Source organism: Chenopodium album, chromosome 10 (assembly GCF_948465745.1).
Source record: "Chenopodium album chromosome 10, dcCheAlbu1.1, whole genome shotgun sequence".
Classification (NCBI taxonomy): Eukaryota; Viridiplantae; Streptophyta; class Magnoliopsida; order Caryophyllales; family Amaranthaceae; genus Chenopodium; species Chenopodium album.
The window spans coordinates 59994097-60020645 of NC_137843.1; the positions used below are offsets into that span (position 1 = coordinate 59994097).

Genomic DNA, 26549 nt, shown 5'->3' on the forward strand with positions numbered 1-26549 from the left:
CATCAGAACGAGGACGAGGACAACACCTGCAACAGAAGATTAGTCTTTTATGTTTTGCTTTGTAAGTCGACGAGGTCGTCGACACCTCAAGTGGGGGAGGATGTTAGAATCCGCCTCTTTTTCTATGTACCCCCTTCCTTTTCCTTGTATTTTCCTTAGGTTTTACCTTCTAAGTCCTTTCTTTTTATTTTCTAGACTCTAGGGAGTATTATTGTGTTACTGTAGTTCCAGTGTTCACTTGTATTTCTCTATGCAATCAATATAAAGCTCTTTAAGGAGTGATTGGTTATTGAATCATAGCTCCTTACCCCATTGCCATTGCTTTAAGACTTGTGTGTTATTTTAAGCCTTTATAGATATTGTGCTTACCTTGTTTTAAAGCATCCCCCTCCAAACCAAGAAACCTCCAAAAGACGCCCCCATTTCGTCGGTTCCGCTTGTGCCCGCTTTGAAGCATCGGCCGCCACAAGCCCCGACTTCGCACCCGTGGTTGACGAGTGCTTCCTTGAGATACCCTTGGTCCGTGTTGCTGTGTGCTCACGAACCTTTCCCGCTTTAGGCTTGCGTCCTTGCCATCAATAGACAAGAGCGCGCCGCACGATCCGGTCTCAGATTATTCGGACCGTGACACCGTGGCATTAAAATTGACTTAATAGGTAATGCAAGGAACATGCCCTCTTTGGCTTGACCTTCGTAATTCATTTCATCAAAGCATCACTCCGGCTTCTTAAGCATAAATAAAATCTTAATTTTTTTTTTGTTAAATATACTACCTCCGTTTTTTATTAGTTGACACGTTTTGACTTTAGCATTATTTACACACTTCTCTTTGACCATATTTTGTGATTTATATGCATGGAAAAATATAATCAAGTGGGATCTTGTTAGATTTGTCACAATGTATATTTTCATAATATCAACTTTTTATAATTTTTTGCTTATCAGTAATTAAAGATATTAATAATTTAATTTGTGCATTGACAAACGTGACTAAAGAAACGTGTCAATTAAAAAGAAATGGGGGAAATATATACTAACAACTTGTACTATATGAGCTGACCTAAATCTAATTACTTGCAATTTTATAAACTTGTACTTGCATTTTAAGTTTTAATTCGGGATAGGTTGACCTGTGACTCTGTGAGAGATTCTAGCCAAGTAGGAGTTTAAAATGTCAATCCAAACTTTAGTCCACTAATGTTCATGAATCCGGTTTCCATTCCAATAAATTTTAAATCAGTTTGGAGTTTTGTATAGCCCTACCTAGAATCATATTTTTGTTATGTCATTTGCTTTCTGTAAAAACAACTTTCCTTTAACCTTAATATCTTATACTCTAAGGACATGTTGTGATTTACTGAAATGAATAGAGCTGAAATGAATTGTTCAGAATTGATTGGAGCTTGTGAAACTGTGAAAGTATTTCCGTCCCTATTTTCTCCCTAGAATAGAAAGGCCGTCGACTCTCCGGTATCAGCACATCACCATATTAATGGCGTCAGTCACCACATTTTCTCTCTCCTCGAACCTCCAAAACCAACATTCAATCTCCATACCTCAATTCTCTTATCGTCTAAACTTCAATTTCATACTTCCGACATTGTTGCAGCTTCTTCTTCGTATGGTGGTAATTTCTTAACTACAATTTGAAATTCGGCGCTTTTCTTTAGAATTAAATCGCAATTTAAATTCAATTACCCTATCATTTCGCCAGATGATCACCGGGGGCTATGGTCTGTTCTTCTTTGAACTGGAGCTTTTAGTTTTTGGTAATTAATTCTCTTTTACACTTTTCAATGATTTGGTTGTATTATTTTTTTTAATTAAGATTTCTTTGAAGTTGACATTAAATATTGCCTTGCTGATTTTGGTTATCCTAATTTTAAATAATACATTATAATGTGGATATTGTGGAGGTTGACTTAATTTAATTTAAGACTTGAGATCGAATTCCGACTGCATGTATATCAAAATACTACTTTTGTTTCTTAATGTTCTTTGTATTTGCGTTTTGCGCACAAATTAAGCAATTTGAAAGAAAATGTCAGATGTAGCGAGTGTGTGTAATTAAGTAAAAGATAAAAAGATGGATAAAGTGAGAGAGAGTGTAAAAAAAAGAGGGTAAATTAACAGATTGGAGACTTTAGAAGATTTTGGGACCTAATGTTGAAAATTCATAACCTTGACGAGTTAGAAATAATTTTCACATGAAATCAACCCATTTTCGTAGGTTTTGAGACCCGATGTTGAAAATTCAAGTGATGTTAAGGGATGGATCCAGGGTCAAATCATATTGTTAAGAGCCATATAAGGCCACCAATTGGTCACATAAAGGCCTATGGTTGCCTTAGTCAATGAAGGGAGACATGTATGTAACCAACTAAATTGACAAGGCAAAGTGGATGGTTCCAACCACCCAAATGGCCTCTCGGAGTCTTATGAGGTTCTTGGGAAACACTTGAACCTCTTTCCTTTCGAAATTGTCAAAAGTAAGCTTAACACTGTATGTTGAATTCCGGCAAAAACATATGGGTGCTATTATTACATTTTTCACAAGTTTTGAGCCATTGATCTGCGCCCTCTTTCTTGCAATGTAGATAGTCCACCTTACCACACGCTCTCTCCAAACTTGGTTTGTATGCTTTTCTGTACTAGCAAATATTGTTGGAGGGGTTTCTTAATCTACTGACTTAGCTTAAAGATTTTGAAAATTAAAATCCTGGACAGATTTGCCAAGACATTTTAAAATTTCTCCTGCTTGCTACACTGTAATATTAGTAATTAGTCTATTCCACTTATTTGCTTTCCGTATTGGGCTTGTTTTTATTATGGAAAGACTTAAGTTTTTTAGTTCTTACTTGTGGGCTTGTATATAACTTGAATACATTAATTTGACATTTCAGAATTGACCTATATTTTTAATGCAATAATAGGTGTTCTTCGTTGTGATTGGTGCGAGTGGAAATATCTGGAGTGTTATTAGCACCGAGCCAAGTATTTTCTTGGATGCATTTGTACAAGTTACAGTTTATCTGGCCATCGTTTTAGGTCTAGGGAAGGTATTTCACTTTGACTGGAAGCTGTTAATTTTGGCTCACAATGCTAATATTGGAGGCCCTACTATAGCTTTAGGAATGACCAAAGCCAAAATGTGGGATTCTTTGATCTTTCCTGGCATTCTTGTTGGCATTTTTGGCATATCTGTTGCAAATTTTGTTGCTAGTGGTGCTGGTTTAATGGTCCTTAAGCACATTTATATTCACAAATTCGAAAATTGCTTGAATTGCAGATTGTCACCTGATTATATTGATGTTGAATATCCTGCAAAAGTTAACATGGAATCAAAATCATCTGCCTTTGACAAAGACCACCCCACCCCCTTTAAAAAAAAAAAAAAATAGGTATTGGCCTGTGTAGCAAACTAACAATTCGAGAACTTGTCCTCTATAAGTTAGTTTCCATGGTAGAAGGTGAGCCTTCTTTCTTTATTATTAGTTTATTTTTGAATACTTATTGACTTCTTTCATTTCGAAATACTTGCAACCAAACTCCTTAACAAGCAATATAAGAATGAGAAAAGTAAGGTAAATTGACAAATTAGTTGGAATACCTCAAGCACCTGTAAGAGGGCTGGGTTGGGTTATAAAGGCTATGAATTACTTATTTCATTTTTCCATTCACCTTCTGTCCCCTTTTTCTTAAATTGTGTGCCAAGGAGCTTGGTTGCAAGTATTTTGAAACATATGTATATTTTCAATTGATTATTTTGTCAGTAGGAATTTAATTTTGCGGCTCGAGCTGTGTTGTGTTTTCTAATACATGTGACAGGGATTGTGAAGATTTCCATCTCAAAGAAGATTGAGAACTCACTTAAAACTTTTCAGGGAAGGATTGCTCAAAATTGGAAGTCTGATCCTGAGTATGATCTATCAGTTGTTCTAAATGCTATATGTTCTAACAATTAATATTCACAGGAGGCACTGTAAAAATTTTCTAGTTTTGATGTGCTATATAATATAGAAGGAAGAAATTCTGATATACTTCTTTGTTACTGATTCAAACTTGATCATTAGGTCATCCGTTTTTTGTGACTTATTTGTGGGTATGGTTTTCTGAGCTTATTTGGTATCAATTATTGCTCATTTACTACGTAATATATTTAGTCTAGTGATTTTATAGACATATTTGTGCTTGATCTCATATTGTCATAAGACTCGTAACTGATATTGACAAATAATTATAATAGTGCTGGCCTTAATCTTCTGATAAATTTTTCTTAAAGTCAACTGATAATTTACTCATTTCAAAGGGTTTTGGACTTGGTCAATATGTATGCTTGAATGATTTGAAAGGCTTAACTAGTTAAGCTTCTAATATCAAGTCATCTTATAAGGGAATCTGGATCTGGGAAATTCGTTACTGGGTCATTTTCTGAGGAAAGATAGAGTATAGTTTTCTGTAAAATCATCCAGGAGTGTGCTATATGTAGTTATGTAGTACTGTAGTACGTTACTATATCTGTGTAGTACATTTGCACTCGCACCAGAGAAATTAGTCAACTGTATTAACTATTGGAAGTTGATTCCCATAAGGCCATAACTACAATTACATTATTCATCATGAGATATAATCTCCTGCCAGTCCAACACAAAGTAATAAACAATAATAACAGCGACAATTAATACCTCCAACTTAATATAAAATTTACTAAAGCTGGGTCTGACATTGTGTATTCATGTGATCCAGATACTAGCAGTTTCTTACTATAGCACATCCACATTATACTCCCTTATATTATAACTTTTAACTGCTTGTTTCCTTCTTTCAGATGGGAGTTTTCATGTAGGTTTAAACCTTTTGACTTTATACAATAAAATAATTTTTTAAACAATTACTTGTCAATATTAGAACTTTTATTTCAATTATTATATCTGTTATGGAATATAGTTTCTTATGCTTTTAGGTCTAAAGCTGCATGAAACATGCCATTTTAGTTATCAAGATCTGCTAGATTTTTAACTGGTTCACTATTGTTATTTATATGTACGACCTTCTAAGTCAGCATTCTCCATCTGAAAATCAATCTTCTGAATATATTAAAGAAAATGAACTGCCTCGTGTTGCTGAAGTTAATATGTCTTCTGTTGTTCCTTGGGTGGATGGTGGTGTGGATTGTGTTGCCCATGGAATTTTTTAAATATGATTCAACTCCCAAGTTATCAAAGGTGTTTAATCCATCATATATTGGGGGGCAAGGTTTCCATTCTCTCTTTCCCATTAATGAATTTCTTCTTCCTTTTCTTTTCTCACCCTTTTGGGGTGTTGGGTTCAGGTTATCAGTAAATAATCACATTGCCTTTAAAATTTTCAGGAATATATCTTTTCCTGCTTACGTTTCCCATGATGTTAATATCGGTCCTTGGGTGCATCTATCTTCATATTAGAAACAAAACGGAGGCCTCCTCAAAAAGGTTTTCTCTCCATTTCTTGTTTCGCATAGCATTTCTTTTAATATATTTACTACCTGCTTATTGACGCATAATATCAACAATCCTGATGAGTTCTAATTAGTTTTGGCTCTTTACTTTCAAATTATTTAGTCTTGTATGCTTTGTGATAATTTTGTTGCAGGTCTTCAACTCAGCAGCATCTCACCTCCTTGAGACGCCCACTGCTTGTACTGGGACCTCTAGGGGTTGTCACATCAATGGAGCTCATCTTTTTAATTATGGGTTTTGCACTTGTATGTTGGCAATTTGGCAACTACTTTTATGTCAGTGTCAAGCATCCATTCATGATGAGTGGCCAAGAGAATCAAAAACCGTAAGTAGAACTTCTTCATATCTTCCTTCAAAAACTCCAATCTCCTCAACATGAATATATGTACACTATTTATATGCTGTAGTTATCTATCATTAAACAAAAGTGCTACTGCAGGACTCAAAATATAAAAATTCCCTGGAAATTGCATAAGCATATTTCACACTGTTAAAGTGGTAGTGTTGTGGCTGTTGAACATAAACAGAATATCAAGAAATGAAGAATAAAGCTTATTTATAAAGCTTTGGTAATCATTGGCAGAAACAATGCTCTGAATTCTGATATAACATCTGCGTGGTTTGATCACTTACTTGAAGCCCCCTATTTTTCTCGGTGGAAAAGTTCATATGAAGGATTTACATATATATAGTTATTACCTTATAATTCCTCCTGTTATTTTATTATTGGCTCTCTATCTGCTGTTAGGCTTTCTTGATGCTATTTTGATAGGCATTACTGCAGTTGTTCACATTACTGTCGCTTTCTACAGTACTGAACTTCTGGCTGCTTCTACTTTTCATCCTATATTTCCAATATTACGCTTCCCCCCCCCCCCCCCCCCCCCAAAAAAAAAAAAAAAAAAAAAAAAAAGCATCCTGGTTTGCTAGAGGCCTAAAGTGATTCAATATAGAAGAGGAATATTCTTGTTGCATTGCTAAGAAACTGAAAAGTTTATCTTCTTTAAAATATTATTAAATGTTTCCACAGGTGGCAGTTGCAGTTCCGAAGTGCGTCATTGCGAATTGGTTATGCATCAAATATTGCCTGGGCCTTTGTCTTCTTTCCTGTAACTCGATTATCTTCAATTTTACCTCTAGTTGGTCTCACATTTGAGTCAAGCATCAAATATCATGTATGGATTGGGCAAGTAGTCATGATAACTTCTGCACTACACAGCATTGGCTTCATCATCTACTGGGCTATGGTTAACCAAATGTCTGAGGTATTTGTGCATGTGATTGTATATTTCCCTTGTCGTATTATTGTCTCCATCTTTTGTAGAATTGTGGTGACTAAATTGTGTTTCTGTATAAAATTATAAGGCTGTGTTTGGTTGAAAGGACAAGCTTTTTCCTGGAAAACCAATCTTCTCCATTTTGGTTTGTTAAGTGGGGGATTTAATTTACTCAAGGGGTGGAAAATAACTTCCTTATATGGAAGGGGTGTTTCATCTTCCTGCTCATCCCTTACCTTTCTCCTTTGTTCCCCTCCATCTCCCTTCTTTCTTTTCTAACTTTCTATCAAGGACCAAACAAAGAGAAATGAAGTTTGATAACTGGTGTTCTTAGAATGTAATTTCATAGATAATAAAACTCACTTTGAAAGCTTTTTTCCTAATCGAACAGTCTTTGTTCTTCCTAATGGTATTTCTAGCATATATCAAATTGTCTGTTACATTTTCAGCTGTGTGTAGTAATAAAATTTTTTATCTTGCAGATGCTAGAATGGACCAGAGACTATGTGTCGAACATAGCGGGAGAAATGTCATGGGTGTTTTTGATGGTAATGTGGGTGACGAGTTTTGCTTACACTAGGAGGAGGACATTTGAAGTCTTCTTTTACACACACCAACTCTATACTCTGGCAACCTTCTTTTATGTTATACACATAGGGGTTGCCTGGACTATGCAGATTGTTCCTGGGATATTCCTCTTCGCACTCGATCGATACCTAAGGTTCCTACAATCACGATCTTGTGCCCGGCTGATTTTAGCTCGGATTCTTCCTGGTGGGACTATTGAATTGACCTTTTCCAAGAGTCCAGGTAATCAGACTTATGATAATCTGTCTAACATGTGTGAATGAGCTCTTCTTAGTAAGCCGTTAGAGAGAATTTGGTTAATTACTTCCCTTTTTCCCTCTTTTCAGGAGTGCGATACAATGTCACTAGTAATTTATTTGTAAATGTGCCCAAAATTTCTAAGTTACAGTGGCATCCTTTTACTGTGACCTCAAATGATAACATGGAGCCTGATAAGCTCAGCATTGTCTTCAAAAGTGGAGGGAGTTGGACAACCAAGCTATACAAAGAGCTTTCATCATCTTCTCTAGACAGGCTTGAAGTGTCTGTTGAAGGACCACATGGACCTGCATCGACCAACTTTTTAAAGTATGGCACAAACTTGTCAGATTCTTAATTTGCATGGTCTTTTTGTTTTTCCATTTATCTATATAATAAAATGTTCGCACAACTTTACTACAAGAACAATTGCTGTTATATCATGGATTTCTGTTATTAAAAGATATTAGGGGAATGGTTAATTTAGGTTGTTGCATAATAAATAGATTGTCAAGAAGCTTGAAAAGGAAGCCAGTTAGTTTGTTAGAGTTGGAGCTAATTAAGGAGATATCAGGATGTTAAATATTGTTAAGATGGAGATACTTTGTACTTTTGTAGTGCTCCAACCTCTGGAATGTTGGCTAGGGATAGTCCCAGCCTCTTGAATGTTGGTTACGTTCTAATTGGTGATTTCCACTGTGATTATCACCAATTCTGTTTAGTGAGAGAATATTGCTAAAATTCAAGCTGATTCATTTCATAAATTCTGGTGTATGCAAACTTATGAGTTTCTGATTCAGACCAGAAAACAAAGTGTTTCAAAAAGACCTATGGGAAAATAGCTTCAATTTTGTATCGTACTAAGGAACACAACACTGTTGGAGTGCAAGAACCTCGCCTATCACCTTGTCACTTATGTGGGTTCAGGAAGTCTGAATTAGGCAGTCTTACCTTAGTCATTACCAAGTAGAGCAAGCAAACAAGTTGATATTATTAATATTAACTAATTTTGGCTAATCAAGCTTACCTATTTAGTATAACAGGCTGCAACTGTCAGTCTGGACACAATAATTTTAAGCATAGTTTAAGTTTAGTGAAGGTTAGCTTTACTAACTCTATGTCCAAGTGTATAAAATCTCACCAACATGTTCAGATGTGCTTAGAACTTGTATTTATTCCTGCAGTGACCCAAAAGATTTATTATAATTTGACTTTGGGTATTATGGAAAATGGTTTCTTAAACTATTTGTGCGTCTTTCTATTGTAAAATTGTAAACAGCCACTGTGTTTACCTAGGAGTGAGATTGTGTACATTTCACCTTATTTTACATTGCCACCGACTAGAATTTTTGAAAGTGTTGGGGGTATTATTAATGTGATTTCTCAACTAATTCTCTTCCCTGTTTCCAGGCATGAATCGCTTGTGTTGATCAGTGGAGGCAGTGGGATAACCCCATTTATACCCATAATTCGTGAGATGATATATCAATCTAATATCCAGAAAGGACAAGTCCCTCGAGTTCAGCTCATTTGTGCCTTCAAGCATGCAGCTGAGCTCACCATGCTCGATCTTTTGCTTCCTGCTAGGAATGCTGTAGAAGATCTCTCAAAAATCCAACTTGAAATTCATGCATACATAACTAGAGATTACCAGCCCTCTGAATCAGATAGCCAAAAGCTTGTCCAGACTAAATGGTTCAAGCCTAACCCATCAGATTTGCCCGTTACCTCTGTTTTGGGCCCCAATGGATGGCTCCACCTATGCTTCATTATTGTTTCCTCATTCATCCTGTTTCTTGTTCTTCTGGCTTTGGTGACTCAATACCATATCTACCCTATTGATCAAGGAACTAACCGCCAATACAATTTCACAATTTGGGTCCTATGGGATCTCTTTTTGATGTGTATCTGCATTATTCTCATCAGCAGTGTTGTCTTTCTGTTGCAAAAGAGAAAAATCACAGCAGAAGCTAAACAGATCATGAACGTTGAAGTACCAACACCTGTAACTTCTCCTGGATCTTGGTTATATGGTGGCCTTGGTGGGGATAGGGAACTGGAGAGTCTTCCATATCAGTCTCTTGTTCAAGCTACAAAAGTGCACTACGGAGGAAGGCCTGATCTCAAAAGTACTGACCGAATTAACTACTCTTTTTTCCTGTTGTGCTTCATATTGTGTTGTGCTTTCTTTTAGAGCAGTTTGTATGAAAGTTTAATGATTTAATTTTGTTGGTGTTTTACAGAAATATTGTCGGAATCCAAAGGACAAGATGTCGGAGTCATGGCTTCAGGACCTAGGGGTATGAGACATGATGTTGCAAGGATCTGTTCTTGTAGTGCTGCCAAAAACCTGCATTTTGAGTACCTTAGCTTTAACTGGTGATCTGATCCCGTTGGAACAATGTATTGAATATTTTTGCTCATTTACCGTATCATACATTCTTGTAATATCTGATTGCTTCACTTGTTATATATACTCAGCCGTGACTTGTATTTAACCTGAAAGGCTGTTTGGCAAGACGGCGTGATTTTTCATTGCACTTTGCAAAAAAGGAGTAGGACTATTGTTTAAATTTTATTATTTATGGTGTTCAAAAAACTGTAAAAAGAACTTGGATAAATATGTTGATTGTGTATTGTGTCTATTACTCCATAACTTGGTGCCATACAAACAGAGTCACCCATTTTACACTTCATAGTAGGCGAGATTCAGCCCTAGCTATGTCGCTTCGATTCGTCCTTCCCCCCAAGCCTATTCCCTAAAAACACCTATATTTTAAAAAACGGGGTTAACGGTTATGCTAAAAAATGCTAAGTAAGGGATTAAGACAAGTCACAAAGCCTAAGTGTTGGGATGTTGGATGGTGCAAGGAGGCGTGTGGCATGTGCACAAGACATGTGCACCCAAGGATAAGGCATACTTGGAGATATTTTTGTCCTTTTAGGGTATGTCGACTTTGCCTTAAGACATTATGATTAAGGATGAATGAGATGGTTTCGGGCATTATTTATGACTCCTAAGACTCTTTGGGAACATATGAAAATACTTGGATGGATAATCTTTGTAACACCCCAATAATTCTCTCTTTAAACCTGGGAGTAACCTGAACAATATTCAAGAGAATTACTGGCGTGCTACCGCCACGTGTTCAAACGTTAAGGCTATATCAGAAATTAGCAGCGGAAAACTAAATCAGTTATAAATAAGTTTCAAAACCAATAACCAAAACTAAATTAAATCTTACAACTTGGAACCATTAAGGCCCTTATTCAAAACCCAATTTAGTTAAAATAGTATAAAATGAAATTGAGTTTAATGAATTCAAAAGTAAATAGCAAAATAAATAGTGAAAAGTAACCAACACTCCACTCAAAATCCCACAACCTTGATGCGAATGCTGAATGTGTAAGAACCTGTGGTTAATCTGCTCCCCAATATTACAAGTGTAAAAATTGGATCGTCACAGGGTCATTGAAAGGCGAAGGCCGTGACCAAAGAAAAACACACACAAAAGTAGGCAATCAACAAAGCTGAGTACATACAAGTTGCGAAACATAATAAGAAATCCCTAGCATGCTATTAATAATCAATCAACACACATCATTAATTTGTAGACTCAACACATGACTCAACTATCAATTTACTAAGACTCCATTAGTTAAAAGTAGTTAACTCATCATTTTTATTCATTGGATTAAGCAATAGACAAGGTTGTCCAACCCATGCTCCATTTGGAACATCAATAAAAGAAAAACCCCATGCCTCCTTTCGGAAACATCAATAAACATCCAACGACCACGGGCGCGACTCCGTGATCGTAGTTAGTATGAGATCTCACCTAACTCCTAGTTTTTGAAAATTATTTGAAATAAGAGACTCGTAGATCAAACGGCCTCGAGAAAAGTGCACGGCTAATACCCCGTGTACCCCAACCCCTATTTGTCATTACTCTAGTTGTGCACAAATCCGGAGTTTTATTGCTCATCCATCTTGCACTTTACGTGATTTACAAGTTTAGACTTGGTGATGACTCATATGCATAACAATACAAACAATCCAATATCCATTCAATCAAGTACACCAAATTTCCAATTCATTTCTTGATTAATTAGTGACAAGCAATGTTCATTATTGGTTCCTTTAACTACCTCGGTGTATAAACACCTTGAGTGCATAAGGCACCCCCAAAACCTTAACCTCGTCTCATAAGACTTGAATTCTTCCTTTACTCATTCTATTTCAATAATCATAAATGAGTAATAAATAAATCATTCCACATATTCACATACCTTTGCCTCTAAGCGCATCTTGAAAAGTTAATGCATAAATAATATTTCAAAGTAAAATAGTGCACATCATACGAAAATCACAATGTATAACCAAACAATCATTCCCAGTCTTCTCTATACATGATACTAAGTTCGCGATACATCCCTAAACATGCTTCTAGAGGCAAGGTTTTGTAACTCGTACGTACCTTGAATAAACGAATTGGTATGCCACTTTACTATCTAGAAATCACCTTCAATAAACTCCTCTCCTAAACCAAACAATAACATCTCAATCAATACCCAATCAATCAAATTTACAGCAATACTAACTTACTTTAAAACCTTCAAAATCCAAATCAAACAACACTTTAAAACCTTCCCTTTAGTTAAAATTAAAGGCTTATATATAGTTCTTTAAATTTTCTTCATAAAAACCTTAAAATATATTCTTATACATGAAATTACAGCAAATTTAAAGTTTAATAAAAATCTGAAAATTATTTAAAAACCCCTAATAATCTCTCTTTTTAATGGGTGATTAAACTCTCTTTATAAAACATCAAAAGTAGTACTTAGAAACTATTTCCAGCACTTTATATTAAATAAAAAACCCTTCAAAACTTTATCAACACATTACTTTAATACTCAATTAAAAGTCTCCTAGGAAATAATCACTTCCTAAAAAAAACAACAATTAATATTACTAACCCACGTAATTTCCAACAATATAATATGATGAAAAACCTCTTAAAACTTCAATAAAACATATATTTATGCTTAATTAACTTTAAACATAATTAATTTTATTAATCAAACTCAAGGATAAAATTTTAAGCATAAAAAACTTCGTTAAAAATCAAACACTGCCCGAAAATCATATTTAGAGGTTGAATTTGGCCACGAGAGGGTGGTGCTCACTACTAAAGGTAGTGAGTCTTTCTTAAAACGTTGTTTACACATGGAAATCACTACTTTTTTTATCAAAATCGGATGAGTTCAGAACCTAATCGGGATTAAAACGGGATTAATATTAACGAACGAAAATCTAAAAATTAAAACACGAATTTACGTGTTCAAAATAATCTGGAATTAAGTTAAAGTAATCATTAGTTATAATCACCAAAATTTCAAAACATCATTACTATAAAAGCCCTAAATCAATTGTTCGTAAAAACCCTGAAATCGTGATTTTCAATAATTAAAAACCCTAGGTTATAAAATTTACAAAATCTGAAAATTATGACATTTATAAAATCTGAAATTATAAAGTTTAATCATCAGAATACAATTTGATACTAATTAAATTAATTTCAAACTATAAAATCAAAACCACAAATTAATAAAATAAAGGAGAAAGAAAATAAGACTAACCTTTTTGTGTGGGAAATTTTTGGGGATTCATGGTGTATTTATAGAGTAGGGAGTGTAGGGTTGAATTTGGGCTTATAAAAATGTGGGCTTAAGTTATGGGATAGGGCTTAAGTTATGGGTTTTGGAATGGGTTATTCTAATAAGAGTATGTAGGAATAATTTACAATGCCCAATAATTAATAAATGTTTGGTTCAAAATATATTTTACTTTTATAAAACCTTATACTTAAAATACTTTAACCCTTTAAAATATTTAATTAAAATACTTGAGCCCTTAACAATATATTTTATTAATACTTAAATACTTTATAAAAAGTACATAAAAATACGGGGTATTACAATCTTGTTGGGTGAAAAAATGATATACGGTAGCCAAATATGAAGTGTTGGGATCCGGTGTCGGAAATTCACGGAACACTACGGGATGCATCTCGGGGTCATATGATATTATTTTGACCTATATATGACCATTATTCGGCTATGTAAAGGACCCGTGAAAGCTTATAGCCAATACAAGAGGCGTGTACAAAAACGGGTAAATTGAATGCTTAAAGGCAAATTGGATGGTTCCACCCACCCAATTGGAATCTCCGAGGGTATTAGGTTCCATGGTAAGCATCTCAGCATTTTTTTTTTCGGGCCAAAAAAAGTCAAATATTTACAAAATTAAAGGCTATTATCCACGCTTTTTGAGCAATTTTAGAGGTTTCGGGACCCGGTGTCGAAAAGTCTTGAGATTCTAGGGGATATATCTTTGGGTCATAAAATACCGTTTGGAACCATATATGATCATTATATGTTGTCATAAATGTCTGTGGTAGGCTTGAGTTTATGAAATCGGTGCAAGTTGTAAACGGGTAAATTGACCGTTTAAAGGCAAATTGGGTGCTTCTACCCACCCAATTAGACTCTCGGAGAGTATTAGGGTCCATGGTAAACATCTCGACAATTTTTATTTTGGGCTAAAAAAAAATCAAAAATTTCTAAAACTGAAGGCTATTTATCCACGCTTTTTGAGCAATTTATCCACGCTTTTTGAGCAATTTTGGAGGTTTTGGGACCTAGTGTCAAAAAGTCTTGAAATACTAGGGGATACATCTCATGGTCATATGATGTCGTTTGGAACTATATATGACCATTATATGTTGTCATAAATGTCTGTGGTAAGCTTGAGTTTATGAAATTGATGCAAGTTGTAAACGGGTAAATTGACTGTTTAAAGACATATTGGATGATTTTAACCACCCAAATGCACTCCTGGGGTGTATTAGGGTCCATGGTAAACATCTCGACAATTTTTATTTCCAGGTCAAAAAAAGTGGGAAATTATCCGAAATTGAAGGCTAATACACGATTTTGGGTCAATTTTTGACAAAGTTTTTAAAAATGAACTGAATGTGTGGGGTGACTCCTAGAATCATATAAGGAGGTTTGAAACCATAAGACACCGATAAAGATGTCTATAAAGTACCAAGATTGAGTTTTGACTCTATTTTAAAATTCATGAAATGTAATGATGTAATAAAAGTATAATAATGTGATGTGACTTGATTATAACGATACTATACAACTATAATGATGTCATAAAAGTATAATGAAATTATGTGGGTTGATTATAATGATGCATATGAATCTAATGATGTCATATAAGTATAATGATGTCATGTAAATGTATTTGTAGTGATATGATGTCATATCATAATATGATGTGACTGGACTATAATGATGACATAAAAGTATATAAGTGATGTCATAAATAAAATGGTGTTTAAAGAGCCACAGGGGCAATTGATGAGAATCGATCCCAAGATCTCTTGAAATCAGGAGAGGAGCTCTAACCACTGGAGCTATCCCTCACTCTCTGATGTTATATAAACATAATATTATTTGATTTTACAATAGTTATGGAAAAGGAACATATGTTATATAATGTAACTATGATGTAACTATTGATTAACATATTGCTATTCACATGTGTATTGATTGATATGATGTGTTATAACTTATAAGTACATATACGCATCCAGAAATGATCCTCGAATCTAGATTAGCCCAAAGGGTGAATCGGGTAGAACACCACAAAAAAAAAATGTACATATAAGCATTAGCCAATGAGTAAGAAAATAGATTTGATCCGTCCAAAATTGACTTGAAACCAACCTAAAAAATCTAGGTTTTGAATACTAAATAGCCCAAAATTGACTTGAAACCAACCCGAAAATTCTAGGTGTTGAATACTAAATGAAGACCGCTAAACAATGACCAAATCTAATTGATTTTTTTTTTTTTAAATCAAAAATTAATCCTTACATAAATAAACATTTATTTTGAGTTTGAAATAGTAACAGTCATGTAGGGCCTATTCTGATTTATTAAGCTGAATTAAACTAAAGTGATTGAAGCTGAATTGAACTGTTTATGAGAGAAGGAAATTGGGAACAGAATTGAATTAAACTGAAATTAAAGTAAAAAGAACAAACTCGTGATATCTAAAATTGAAAATTATCCATCAAAGAAATCCTATAAACCGTCTAACCGAGGTGTCAATGCTAGATTGTGTCAAACTAATGGCGTCACTCAGCATGTTCATCAGCAAGCCAGTAGTTCCTTTCTCTCTCCTAAAACCTCCAAAACCAAAACTCATACTCCACAATTCAACTCACTCATCCTCTAAACTTCATTCTTATTCTTCTCCTTCATCCTATAATGTTAGTTTCTTAACTACTAATTTGAAATTGAGAACATCTTTAAGAATAAACTCGCAATTAAATTTCAGTTACCCAATTATTTCACCAAACGACCACTGGGGTTTATGGTCTGTTCTTCTCTCCACTGGAGCTTTCAGTTTCTGGTAATTTTAATCACTTTTACTCTGAATTTTGTTGATTTTATTTTATTTTTCTTTGGAATTAACATAAATTATTCTAATGGGTGATTTCTGTTGACCTTTATTTGTTAATTAATAATTACACAAGTTGGATATAGTTCAAATCCCCAAAGAACATCGTAATACGAAAGATATAAAAAGGTAAGCAAAGTATGGAAAAAAGTATCATTCTTGGCAAAAAAAAAGAGTAACTTATTTTGTGTTAGTAAAGTATAGGTAATACTCATAATAATGAGGTCAAAGGTCGAGTTTTGCCGTGTTTAGAAGCATGTGAGAGTTATTCATTTTGACTTCTTTATCTAATCAATCAATCAGTCCCATAAGTGAGGTCGGTTACATGATGAACCAAAAGTGATTATTCAGACCGTCAATTCACAAAAATCTTCCTCCTCCATTCCTTACGATTCACGTAAATCCATATGCTTTATATCCTTCCTAACTCCTCCCAACATAGTCATTTTCGATCTCCCTCTACCTTGTTTAACCTCTCCATGATCCCACTCTTCCACTCTTACCTAAATTGAAAAAAACATCTACATTTACCTGTTTTAGCATTATCAGGTGTGATATCTGTGCTGAAAAACTTAAAGAATTGGCCTATTTTAAATTGTGTCACGAGTTGACAGTGTTACTTTCAATTTTGGTATATTTTAGTGGAGTATTAGACTGTTCCAATTCTTCTTTGTCAGTCTATGCATCTTCAATTTTGATTTGAAAACGAAGATATAGTTACCTCGAACTTAGATACCTATATTCTCTATGAAATTAGAAAAATAGAAACAAATATGCCACTGTCTGCGGTGGTTTCATTTTCTTGATTATGAAGTCGATAAGAGGATATGTAGTTGAATGGTGGGATTGGAGATGGGTCATAAATCATAACATATTTTGGGTTGTTTGTGTCAAACTTCAGTTTGCTATGTATGACATTGTTGGTAAGACATACTTATTTTCTTTTCAAAGGAGAAAGGTAAATCTAGATATTATTTCTTGTTTTAATTATATTTCATCTGTTATCAAATGGAGGCAAATGAGTATTTTGGGGATTTAAGGTCGGAGAAGACAAAGATTGGGAGCATGATCAGTTCTGCACTAGTGAGCATTTTGATTGGCCTTGCAGCGAGTAATCTGAGGATCATTCCTTATGAAGCAAAAACATATTCCATTGTGTTGGAATACTTGTTACCCTTGACTGTTCCTTTGCTCTTGTTTAGAGCTAATATGCGTCAGCTTGCGCAGTCAACTGGGAAGTTACTTTTGGCATTCTTGCTTGGATCAGGTGGTGCTATTTTACAAGTGTATATATTTAAATCAATTATATGCGCTTCCTGGGAAATGATAAATGGTGTATGTGATGAGTAGTGGTTATGTTTGTTTCAGTTAAGAGGTGTATATATATTCATAAAAATACTTGATGAGTAATAGTTACTTTTTGTTTTGTGTTTGAAATTTTAAATTTGGACATAATGGACCCTTAAATCGTCTTAATGGATCACAAAATTGCAACTATAGTTTCTTGTCTTATAGAAGCTATTTGTACCTGTCGTCAAAAAATTTAGAGGGATGGTTAATTTCTGTTATGAGTTGCTGAATAATACAGCTAAACAGAACTAAAGGGCTCTAGGGATTTTATTGCTTTGGTGTTGTGTTATTTTTAGTCAATGAGCATTCCATTACAATTCCTAAGTTCTCATCTCCTGAATGCTTGCTTCACCTTCTTATTGCAGTGGCTACAGTGATTGGGACAGTGGTTGCATTTTTTATAGTTCCCATGCGATCGCTTGGTGCTGATGGTTGGAAAATTGCTACTGCACTCATGGGCAGTTACATTGGTGGATGTAAGTCATGTGAAACAACAATTGCAAGCTTGTTTTGCTTCACATTTTACATAAAACTTTAGGTTTAGTCCCATTGATGTAGTTCACTAACTTTTAAGCTTCATGAATAATTTCTACATTATTTTATTTATCTGATTCACTCCTAAAGCTCTATGCTTCTCTACAATTCACTGATGTCAGTTGAAGGTAGGTTTACTGTTCAAAGCAGCCAGTTATTTAGGAAAGTATTATTCTTTGCAAAGAATGTGGCATTTGATGCCTGTTTGTGATCATTATCTTGTTGTAGCCCCATGGACCAGAAGCGATTGCATCTGTTGCTGAGTTCTCTTGATGGATACTTTATGTTTGTAGGCTCTAACATAGAAAATGAGATGAATGGCTTCTGTGCTCCTCTTTGCAGTAATACTTCATCTTAAGATGCTCTTTTTACAAGAATTTGGAATTAGTCTTCTGAAATTATTTATATGATTACTAGATATTTATTGGAATCCTCCCCCCGCCCCCCCACCCCACCCTCTTCCTTAATAATACATCATACAAATTAATAAGTACGCTTTTCTAAGTAGCTAATGATGTTGAAGGGGGAGCTTTTTAATTTTTGGGCAATAACACTTTTGCTGCTGTGGAAATGTTAAAACAAGTTTCTATCATCAGTTAGTGATGATTTTAATGCAATTTATGTTGCAGCTGTCAATTACATTGCAATTTCAGAGATTCTTGGCACTTCCCCATCAAATGTGGCTGCTGGAGTTGCTGCAGACAATGTCATTTGTGCTGTTTACTTTATGGTGTTATTTGCAATAGCGTCCAGAATACCTCCTGAGGTCTCAAAATCCACCACAGGTATGTTTATTTCTGTTATAGAGTAGTAATTATTTAATTTCTATGTTTACATCTAATAGAAACTGACTTTCGCTGAATAGATGTTGCAGTTACTTCAGAGAGTAAAACTGAGATTAAGTTCCATACACTACCTACTGCCACTGCTATTGCTGTATCCTTTGCTATATGCAGCTGTGCTGCCTATATCACAAAGTTATCTGGAATCCAAGGAGGCATTATTCCAATAGCTACAGCAATCGTGGTGATTCTAGCTACTGTCTGCCCCCCAGTATTTAGCTACCTTTCACCTTCTGCAGAGGTTATATCTTCAATTTCGATGCAGGTAATATATATATATTCTTCTTGTTCATATGACTCCATGTCTTATTTGACCAAGTGCCATTTTCATGGTAAAATATGTCTTCCAAAGCTACTCTATATTAATTTATAGATTCTCAGTTATTATCCACATTGCTTCCCATATTGGATTTGTTTTGATTACGGAAAAACTTGGAATTTTATTAGTGGTGCTTGCAGATATTTATTTGACGTTTCAGAATTGACTTTTTTTTTTTTATTTTTTTTTATGCAATAATAGGTGTTCTTCGTTGTGATTGGTGCAAGTGGCAATGTCTGGAGTGTTATCAACACCGCGCCAAGTATTTTCTTGTTTGCATTTGTACAAGTTATGGTCCATCTGTTCATCATTCTAGGTTTAGGGAAGATATTTAACTTTGATCTTAAGTTGTTGCTTTTGGCTTCCAATGCTAACATTGGAGGCCCTACTACAGCTTCAGGAATGGCCACATCCAAAGGGTGGAAATCTTTGATCATTCCTGGGATTCTTGTTGGCATTTTTGGCATAGCTATCGCAACTTTTGTTGCTATTGGTGTTGGAGTAACAGTCCTTAAGCACATGTAACTTAACGCACACCCGTAATGCTTGAATGGTAGATTGTTATCTGAGTATAATTCTGTTGAATATCCTTCATAAGTTATGGAATCTGAATTATTTAATTTTGACAGAGACCTCCTCCTTTCCCTCCCCTCCTAATATCCTTCATAAGTTATGGAATCTGAATTATTTAATTTTGACAAAGATACCTCCTCCTTTACCTCTCCTCCTAATATCCTTCATAAGTTATGGAATCTGAATTATTTAATTTTATCTACATTAATTTCACTACAGCTTGTTGGATTGAGTAGCAAACTAGCAACCCTGAAATCTGTGGGTTTTGTTTGTCCACAATAAGCTATCTTCCATGTTCCATGGTAGAAGGTGAACTCTTATCTTTATTCTTGTCATTTATTTTTCATAATATATACTTTTATTTCATAATACTTGCAAGTTGCAACCGTGCTTATTAACATGTAGTTTAAGAGAGGGTAAACAGACATTTTAAAACTAAATAACTTGCACAGTAGTAAAAGGGTGGGTTGGGTTAAAGGTTTTTTTTTAATTAATTTGTCCATTTATCCTCTCTTTTTTCTTAAATTTGCGTGTCAAGGAGCTTTATTGTACGTATTTTGAAACGAAGAGGGTATATATTCTGCTAATTTATTTTGTTCTTAAGGATTTGAATTTCATGGCTTGAATAATGTTGTTTGACTTGTTTCTTCTAAAATGATGATTGATAATATATGCTACAGGGCCGTGAAGTTTTCTGAAGAAAATGAGGAGTCACTAAGAAACTATTCATGGAAGGATTGATCAAAGTAGGAAGTCTGATCCTGAGTATGATCTAATTATTGCTTTAAATGCAACTTATATGCTCTATGGATTATTTTCAGAAAAGGCACCTTAAGAATATTTATGATTGATAGGGAGATGCATTACACATAGAACAGAAATGATGTTATAATTCTTTGATGGTGATGCTAACTTGATAATTGGATTTTCTGTTTTTTGTGACTTATGATTGGGCATGGTTTTCCGAGCTTTTTTTAATGGTAATTTTAGATGTAAGGTTTTTTGTTTTATGGCTTTAGGTGTTTTGACTTTGGTTTATATGGGACATAGTAATATTTTTACTGCGTATGATGTACAATTTGTCACTAATTAATATAAATTTCACTAAAGTCTTTTCTTGTAGACAATAACTAAAAAGACCTCAACATTTTGAAAGCCTAGACCCATTTTAAAAAAAAAAAAGTTATAATCAAACTATAATTCTTAATTATTTTTACTCTCAAGGGGCCATATTCTGAGTCAATCTGTTTGTATATTTATATTATTATATATATGAGGCTTAATTAGTCAAAGCTTTAGTACAAGTAGTACATGTCCCTAATGATAGAACTTGGATATGTGAATCAATGAAAGATAGTAGGTCATTTTCTCATGAAATTATTTTTTAAGCTATCCAGGATTGCTCTGTATATGTGTAGTACTACTTTATAGTACAGAAGTATTTGAGAACTCGCAAGTCAACTGTACTAACATCCAATGGAAGTTATATTTGAGGGTCCCTAGAATCATTCTCTTATGATGTGTAGTATTAATTTATTCAACTATTAGATTAATCTTCTTTTTTTTTTGAAAAAAAAAAATATCTCCAACATGCAAGATGTCAAAGTAATATATTAGAGAGATGTACGGTAATTCTATTATATTTGGACTCTTTGTCTGATTGATATACTTCAACTTAATGTTGTCAAGGTTTTAAGCACTTGACTATTTACCACAGAGTAGCTGTCTCTAACCCTAGGACATGTACTCGACTACTCGTGCCACACACATGTATTTATGTACTTGAATCTATATTAACATTGGGTGGACTTCATTAACCTGGGGCTGTAAAACATATAGTCCACTACTATTTGAAGAGCCTGCATTAAAAGTCCACTCATTTTTGACATAGCAAATGTGTCATATTTTTTATATGATTTTGAAGAAGTGTGTCTTTATTTGATAATTAAACATTGATAATGGAAACTTTTGTATATTTTATATGATAGGAGTCACAAACTGCAAGAATCATGCTTTTCTGGTTAAGCATCATAAACTGCAAGATTTTCTGATGATGTAATAACAAAGCTGACTTACATTATTTTTCCATCTATATATATGTCTTGTAAGAAACTATTTCCATCAGAAAAAGAAAAGAATTGTACATTGTAAGAATATTCTACTGAAGCAACAATAATTTTGTGAATTATTGTTAAGAAATTAAAGAAGAAAAAGATCAATGAGCAGCCTTGCATTGCTGAAGCTAACATGTCTGCTGGTTTTTCTTGGATGGATGGTGGTATGGATTGTATTACCTTTGGAAGTGTTCAAGTATAATTGGCTTCCCAAACTAGCAGAATCCTTCAACCCAACATACATTGGAGAGCAAGGTATGAAACCGAGCTTAAATTGTTTTGTACTTTGTATGTGTTTATAGTTAGAATCAATTTAATGATTAACCTCATTATTTGCAGGAGTAAATCTTTTCTTCCTTACATTTCCTGTGATGTTGATCGCGGTTCTCGGCTGCTTTTACCTTCATCTGAAGGATAAAAGAGAATCTTCCTTGGAAAGGTTTATTCATTTCTTACATTGCATGTTTAATTATAGTGTTATACTGCTACGTACATTGTACCAACATTTTCGATATTCATTATTAATTTGTGACAGAATTGCTCTTGGGTATGGCCTTGTTTGATTTTGGGTTGTTTGCCTACAATTAGGTTGTTGGCCTTTTCATATTGATCAAACATCTAACAATTATTTTTGTATATGGCTTAAATTAAATTTGATCGGAGCAGTTTTTGTCTTTTTTGGTTTTTGGTTGTTTTATAATAAAGTTGATGATTTTGTCTATCAAAGAGCTAACAAAATCAATCATCTTTGTACATAGTACTTCATCACCTCAGACGCATCTGGCAATGTTGAGACGTCCTCTTCTTGTTATGGGGCCTCTAGGGGTGGTTACAGCAATGGAACTCGTGTTTTTGGTTATGGGGATTGCGCTTGTGTGCTGGCATTTTGGCCATTATTATTATGTCAGTGTTAAGCATCCATTCATGGGGCATGGGCGTGAGCATCAAAAAAAGTACGTGTGAAACTTACTATTTTTGTGCTAATTCTATTACGTACTACTGTGCTACTACTAACACCGAAGAATTGTGTTTTTTTTTTTTTCTTTTCTTTCTTTTGTTCGATTTTCAGGTGGCAAATTACTTTACGGACTGTGTCACTAAGACTGGGTTATGCCTCAAACATATCCTGGGCCTTTGTGTTCTTCCCTGTAATTCGATTGTCGTCACTTTTGCCTTTGGTTGGTCTCACATCTGAGTCTAGCATCAAGTATCATATATGGATTGGGCAAGTAGTCATGATAACTTCAGCGTTACACAGTGCTGGTTTTTTCATCTACTGGGCTATAGTTAGCCAATTGTATCTAGTAAGTTCATTTCAAAGCTTAATTTAAACAAAAATTTACACAGGGGCCACTTATTTCAAATCTACTTAAAGCTAATTAGTTCTGACAAGGGAAATTCAGATGAAAAGAATGAAGCCAAACTAATCCGCCTACATTATTAAGGCATATTATTGTGGTAATTGGTGCTAACAAGGGTTTTCGGTTATGTAGGCACTTGAATGGAGCAAAACTCATGTGTCAAATATAGCAGGAGAGATATCTTGGGTTTTCTTGATAGCAATGTGGATAACAAGCTTTGCATACACCAGAAGAAAGTCGTTCGAAGTTTTCTTTTACACTCACCAACTTTACGCCCTAGCCACCTTTTTCTACATCGTGCACATAGGAGCTGCCTGGACGATGCAACTCCTTCCTGGAGTTTACCTCTTCACACTCGATCGATACCTAAGGTTCTTACAGTCACGCTCTCGTGCAAGGTTAACCTCAGTTCGCGTTCTTCCTGGTGGGACTGTGGAGATGACATTTGCCAAGAGTCGAGGTGATTGTCGAACTTTAAACATTTGTCTACAATTGATTTTTAATAATCCACCGGTAGTGATCTCTACACTATTAGATTGGTTTTGGCCTCACACTTCCGTCTGACTTATATAAATAGGTTATACTCTCACAATGAAAGTGTCAAAATCAAATTTTGGAGTGGTATCGGAAAATTAATTCTCATTTGTCAGAATTGTTACTGTATACTATTTTTGTTAGTTAAAAAGAACATGCAATGATCTTTTATTGACTAATAAAAGCTGTAAATGACAATCAAAATACTAAAATAGGATAGTCATTTTAGAACTTATAAGTATTTCTTTCTTAGGTAGAAACAAAAACTTTAGAGTGATTGTTGAGATTAAAAAAGCTAAGTTTTCTATTTTACTTTGTTTGTTTTACAGGTTTACGTTACAACGTCGCAAGTAACTTATTCGTAAGCGTGCCGAAAATTTCCTCGTTACAGTGGCACCCTTTTACTGTGAGCTCAAATGATAACATGGAACCTGATAGGCTAAGTATTGTGTTCAAGACTGGAGGGAGTTGGACAACCAAGCTGTACAAAGAACTGTCATCTTCTTCTCTAGACAGGCTTGAAGTGTCTGTTGAAGGGCCATATGGTCCAGCTTCTACCAGCTTCATCAAGTAAGTAAAGTGGTAAAACTTAGCTCAATTTTGTATGTTCGTAGAAGTTGCGAATTGATGTAGATTCAGCTTCTAGTATGCCTTTAAATATTTCATTGTGCTCGGGCTACCAAAGTAGAGACCTTTTTAGGATGTGTTTTCTTCACCTAAAAACTTTTATGATGATCTAATTGTAGTTATGGAAAGAGCTTGGGTAATCCTTATGCAGAACTTATCTCAGTTTTCAGTATTTTTGTTTTTTTTGAAATATTTCATTAGTGAAATAAGTTGATGAGACACACATTGGCCTAAGACTGATTCTTTATTTTCTTTTGTAATGAGCAAAAGATCAAATTAACTCAATCAAATATAATACTTAGAATTGAGAAGGGATGGTGGATGGTTATATCTTCTACATGCCAGCTTAATTATAAAGTTCAATAATCTAAAACTTTTTCCTTCTTCCAGGCATGAAACTTTGGTTCTGATCAGTGGAGGAAGTGGTATGACCCCATATATATCCATAATTCGAGAGATAATACATCAATCAAATACCCAAAAAGGCAAAGTCCCAAAAGTTGTCCTTATATGTGCCTTCAAGCATGCAGCCGATCTCACCATGCTTGATCTCTTGCTTCCTGCTGAGAGCTCTCCAGCTGATCTTTCAAATATCCAACTTGAAATTCAGGCATATGTGACTCGAGAGGATCAAGCACAACCTGCATCCAATAGCCAGGATATGTTAGTTCATACCAAGTGGTTTAAACCTAGCCCATTAGACTCACCCATCACTCCGGTTTTGGGACACAATAGTTGGCTCTGCCTTTGCCTCATTATCGCATCTTCCTTTGTCCTGTTTCTTATCCTTCTTGCCATAGTGACTCAATACTATATCTACCCCATAGATAAAAACACTAACAGCTTATATGACTTCACTAGCTGGGTTGTCTGGGATATGTTTCTTATGTGCATTAGCATTATCTTCATAAGCAGCATCATCTTTTTTATTCAAAAGAAGAAAATGGCTGCATTAGAAGAGAAGCAGATCAAGAATGTGGAGGTGCCTACGCCAATGACTTCTCCAGGATCTTGGTTATGTGGTGGGGGCGGGGAGCTCGAAAGTCATCCCTATCAGTCTCTTGTTCAAGCTACTCAGGTGCATTATGGAGGAAGGCCTAATCTCCAGAGTAAGTTATTGCTATATCTACTGCGTAATTACAAATTTTACCTACCAATTCATATATGTCATGTCATATAAGGTTACATGCGAGTTTTCAAAACCTGTTAATCGTTGAATTAATAATATTGCTATCAAGCATTTCGATCAATTATATCATTGATATCAATCAAATTTGACAAAAAATAGTGCATTGCTGCATTCCTATGTTGAACCAACAAATGATATTGCATTCATACTAATGACTATAAATGTGCATATAGTTGAAATATATGAATTATCAAACACATACCTTCTTAATAATGAAAAATCTTGGGTTGTACTCATAATTTTTAGACTAGGAAAAAAAATTGTTTTTTGTCTTCAAATAGCAGTTAAAGTTTTGTTTGAAATTTGGGCAGAAATATTGTTGGAGTCCAAAGGAAATGATGTGGGAGTCATGGCTTCAGGACCAAGGGGATTAAGACATGATGTTGCAAGAATTTGTTCAGGGTGTGGCGCAACCAACCTGCATTTCGAATACCTTAGCTTCAACTGGTGATTCTGATCGCGCTGCATAGTTTGAATTGCTTGCTTTCTATACTTGTTTCTTTCTTTTGTTCTTTTATTATATTGAACATCTTGCTTAAGATTTGTATGTAAATCAAAACTAGGCTCAAGTCGCTCAATTATCAATTTTCTCATGTATTGATCTTGATTATGGTGATATGACGAATTATTTGGACTCAATCAACACTTCAACATAAGTGTTACAGAGCTCGTTTGTGACAAATCTAGATCTTTTGTCTTTTTTTTTTTAATTCTTTTTCTTAAATAAATGCTCTTATTATAGTTCAATCTTAACCACCTCTCGTTTAAAAGATGTACATGATACATAATATTGATACTAATTATTCATACATATAACGAACTGACTGAGATCAAAACAAATTCATATTTCAGCCCTAAAACCACCACCAAAATCCTTCCTAGAATTGCCTCGTTGTTAAAGTTGCTCGTGTTTCATGGTGCACTGGTGGGTACTTGTGAGGGAGGAGAGAGAAATTCAAAGGAA

General features: G+C 34.6%; 3 protein-coding genes across 10 annotated transcripts; all 3 read left to right on the top strand.

The window, feature by feature from the left end:
• The first annotated feature begins 1307 nt into the window (after nucleotides 1-1307).
• Nucleotides 1308-10173, top strand: LOC145562763 (ferric reduction oxidase 4-like). 2 transcript variants are annotated; one of them, XM_081623132.1, is made up of 11 exons: nucleotides 1308-1627; nucleotides 1715-1769; nucleotides 2934-3059; nucleotides 3290-5256; nucleotides 5372-5471; nucleotides 5632-5823; nucleotides 6529-6763; nucleotides 7258-7585; nucleotides 7690-7930; nucleotides 9011-9729; nucleotides 9844-10173. In XM_081623132.1, the coding sequence occupies exons 4-11, from the start codon at nucleotides 5106-5108 to the stop codon at nucleotides 9981-9983; spliced, it is 2106 nt and encodes a 701-aa protein (XP_081479258.1). In that variant the 5' UTR covers nucleotides 1308-1627; nucleotides 1715-1769; nucleotides 2934-3059; nucleotides 3290-5105; the 3' UTR covers nucleotides 9984-10173. The 2 variants fall into 2 exon arrangements, with proteins under 2 accessions (XP_081479258.1, XP_081479259.1); XM_081623133.1 differs by lacking the exon at nucleotides 2934-3059.
• A 5605-nt stretch (nucleotides 10174-15778) lies between these two features.
• On the top strand, nucleotides 15779-20231 carry LOC145562765 (uncharacterized). 3 transcript variants are annotated; one of them, XM_081623139.1, is made up of 7 exons: nucleotides 15779-16094; nucleotides 17183-17409; nucleotides 17858-17968; nucleotides 18656-18811; nucleotides 18892-19133; nucleotides 19389-19740; nucleotides 19980-20231. In XM_081623139.1, the coding sequence occupies exons 1-6, from the start codon at nucleotides 15790-15792 to the stop codon at nucleotides 19710-19712; spliced, it is 1365 nt and encodes a 454-aa protein (XP_081479265.1). In that variant the 5' UTR covers nucleotides 15779-15789; the 3' UTR covers nucleotides 19713-19740; nucleotides 19980-20231. The 3 variants fall into 3 exon arrangements, with proteins under 3 accessions (XP_081479265.1, XP_081479267.1, XP_081479266.1); XM_081623141.1 differs by lacking the exon at nucleotides 19980-20231 and having other exon boundaries at nucleotides 17157-17409; nucleotides 19389-19724; XM_081623140.1 differs by lacking the exon at nucleotides 19980-20231 and having other exon boundaries at nucleotides 18901-19133; nucleotides 19389-19724.
• LOC145562764 (ferric reduction oxidase 4-like) lies at nucleotides 19935-26201 on the top strand. Of its 5 annotated transcripts, none has more exons than XM_081623137.1 (10): nucleotides 19935-20069; nucleotides 20441-20525; nucleotides 22064-22129; nucleotides 22214-22313; nucleotides 22633-22827; nucleotides 22944-23178; nucleotides 23368-23695; nucleotides 24099-24339; nucleotides 24787-25505; nucleotides 25897-26201. In XM_081623137.1, exons 2-10 carry the CDS (start codon nucleotides 20489-20491, stop codon nucleotides 26034-26036), a joined length of 2061 nt encoding a protein of 686 aa, XP_081479263.1. In that variant the 5' UTR covers nucleotides 19935-20069; nucleotides 20441-20488; the 3' UTR covers nucleotides 26037-26201. The 5 variants fall into 5 exon arrangements, with proteins under 5 accessions (XP_081479263.1, XP_081479262.1, XP_081479264.1 ...); XM_081623136.1 differs by having other exon boundaries at nucleotides 20441-20506; nucleotides 21957-22129; XM_081623138.1 differs by having other exon boundaries at nucleotides 20441-20506.
• Nucleotides 26202-26549: the final 348 nt, after the last annotated feature.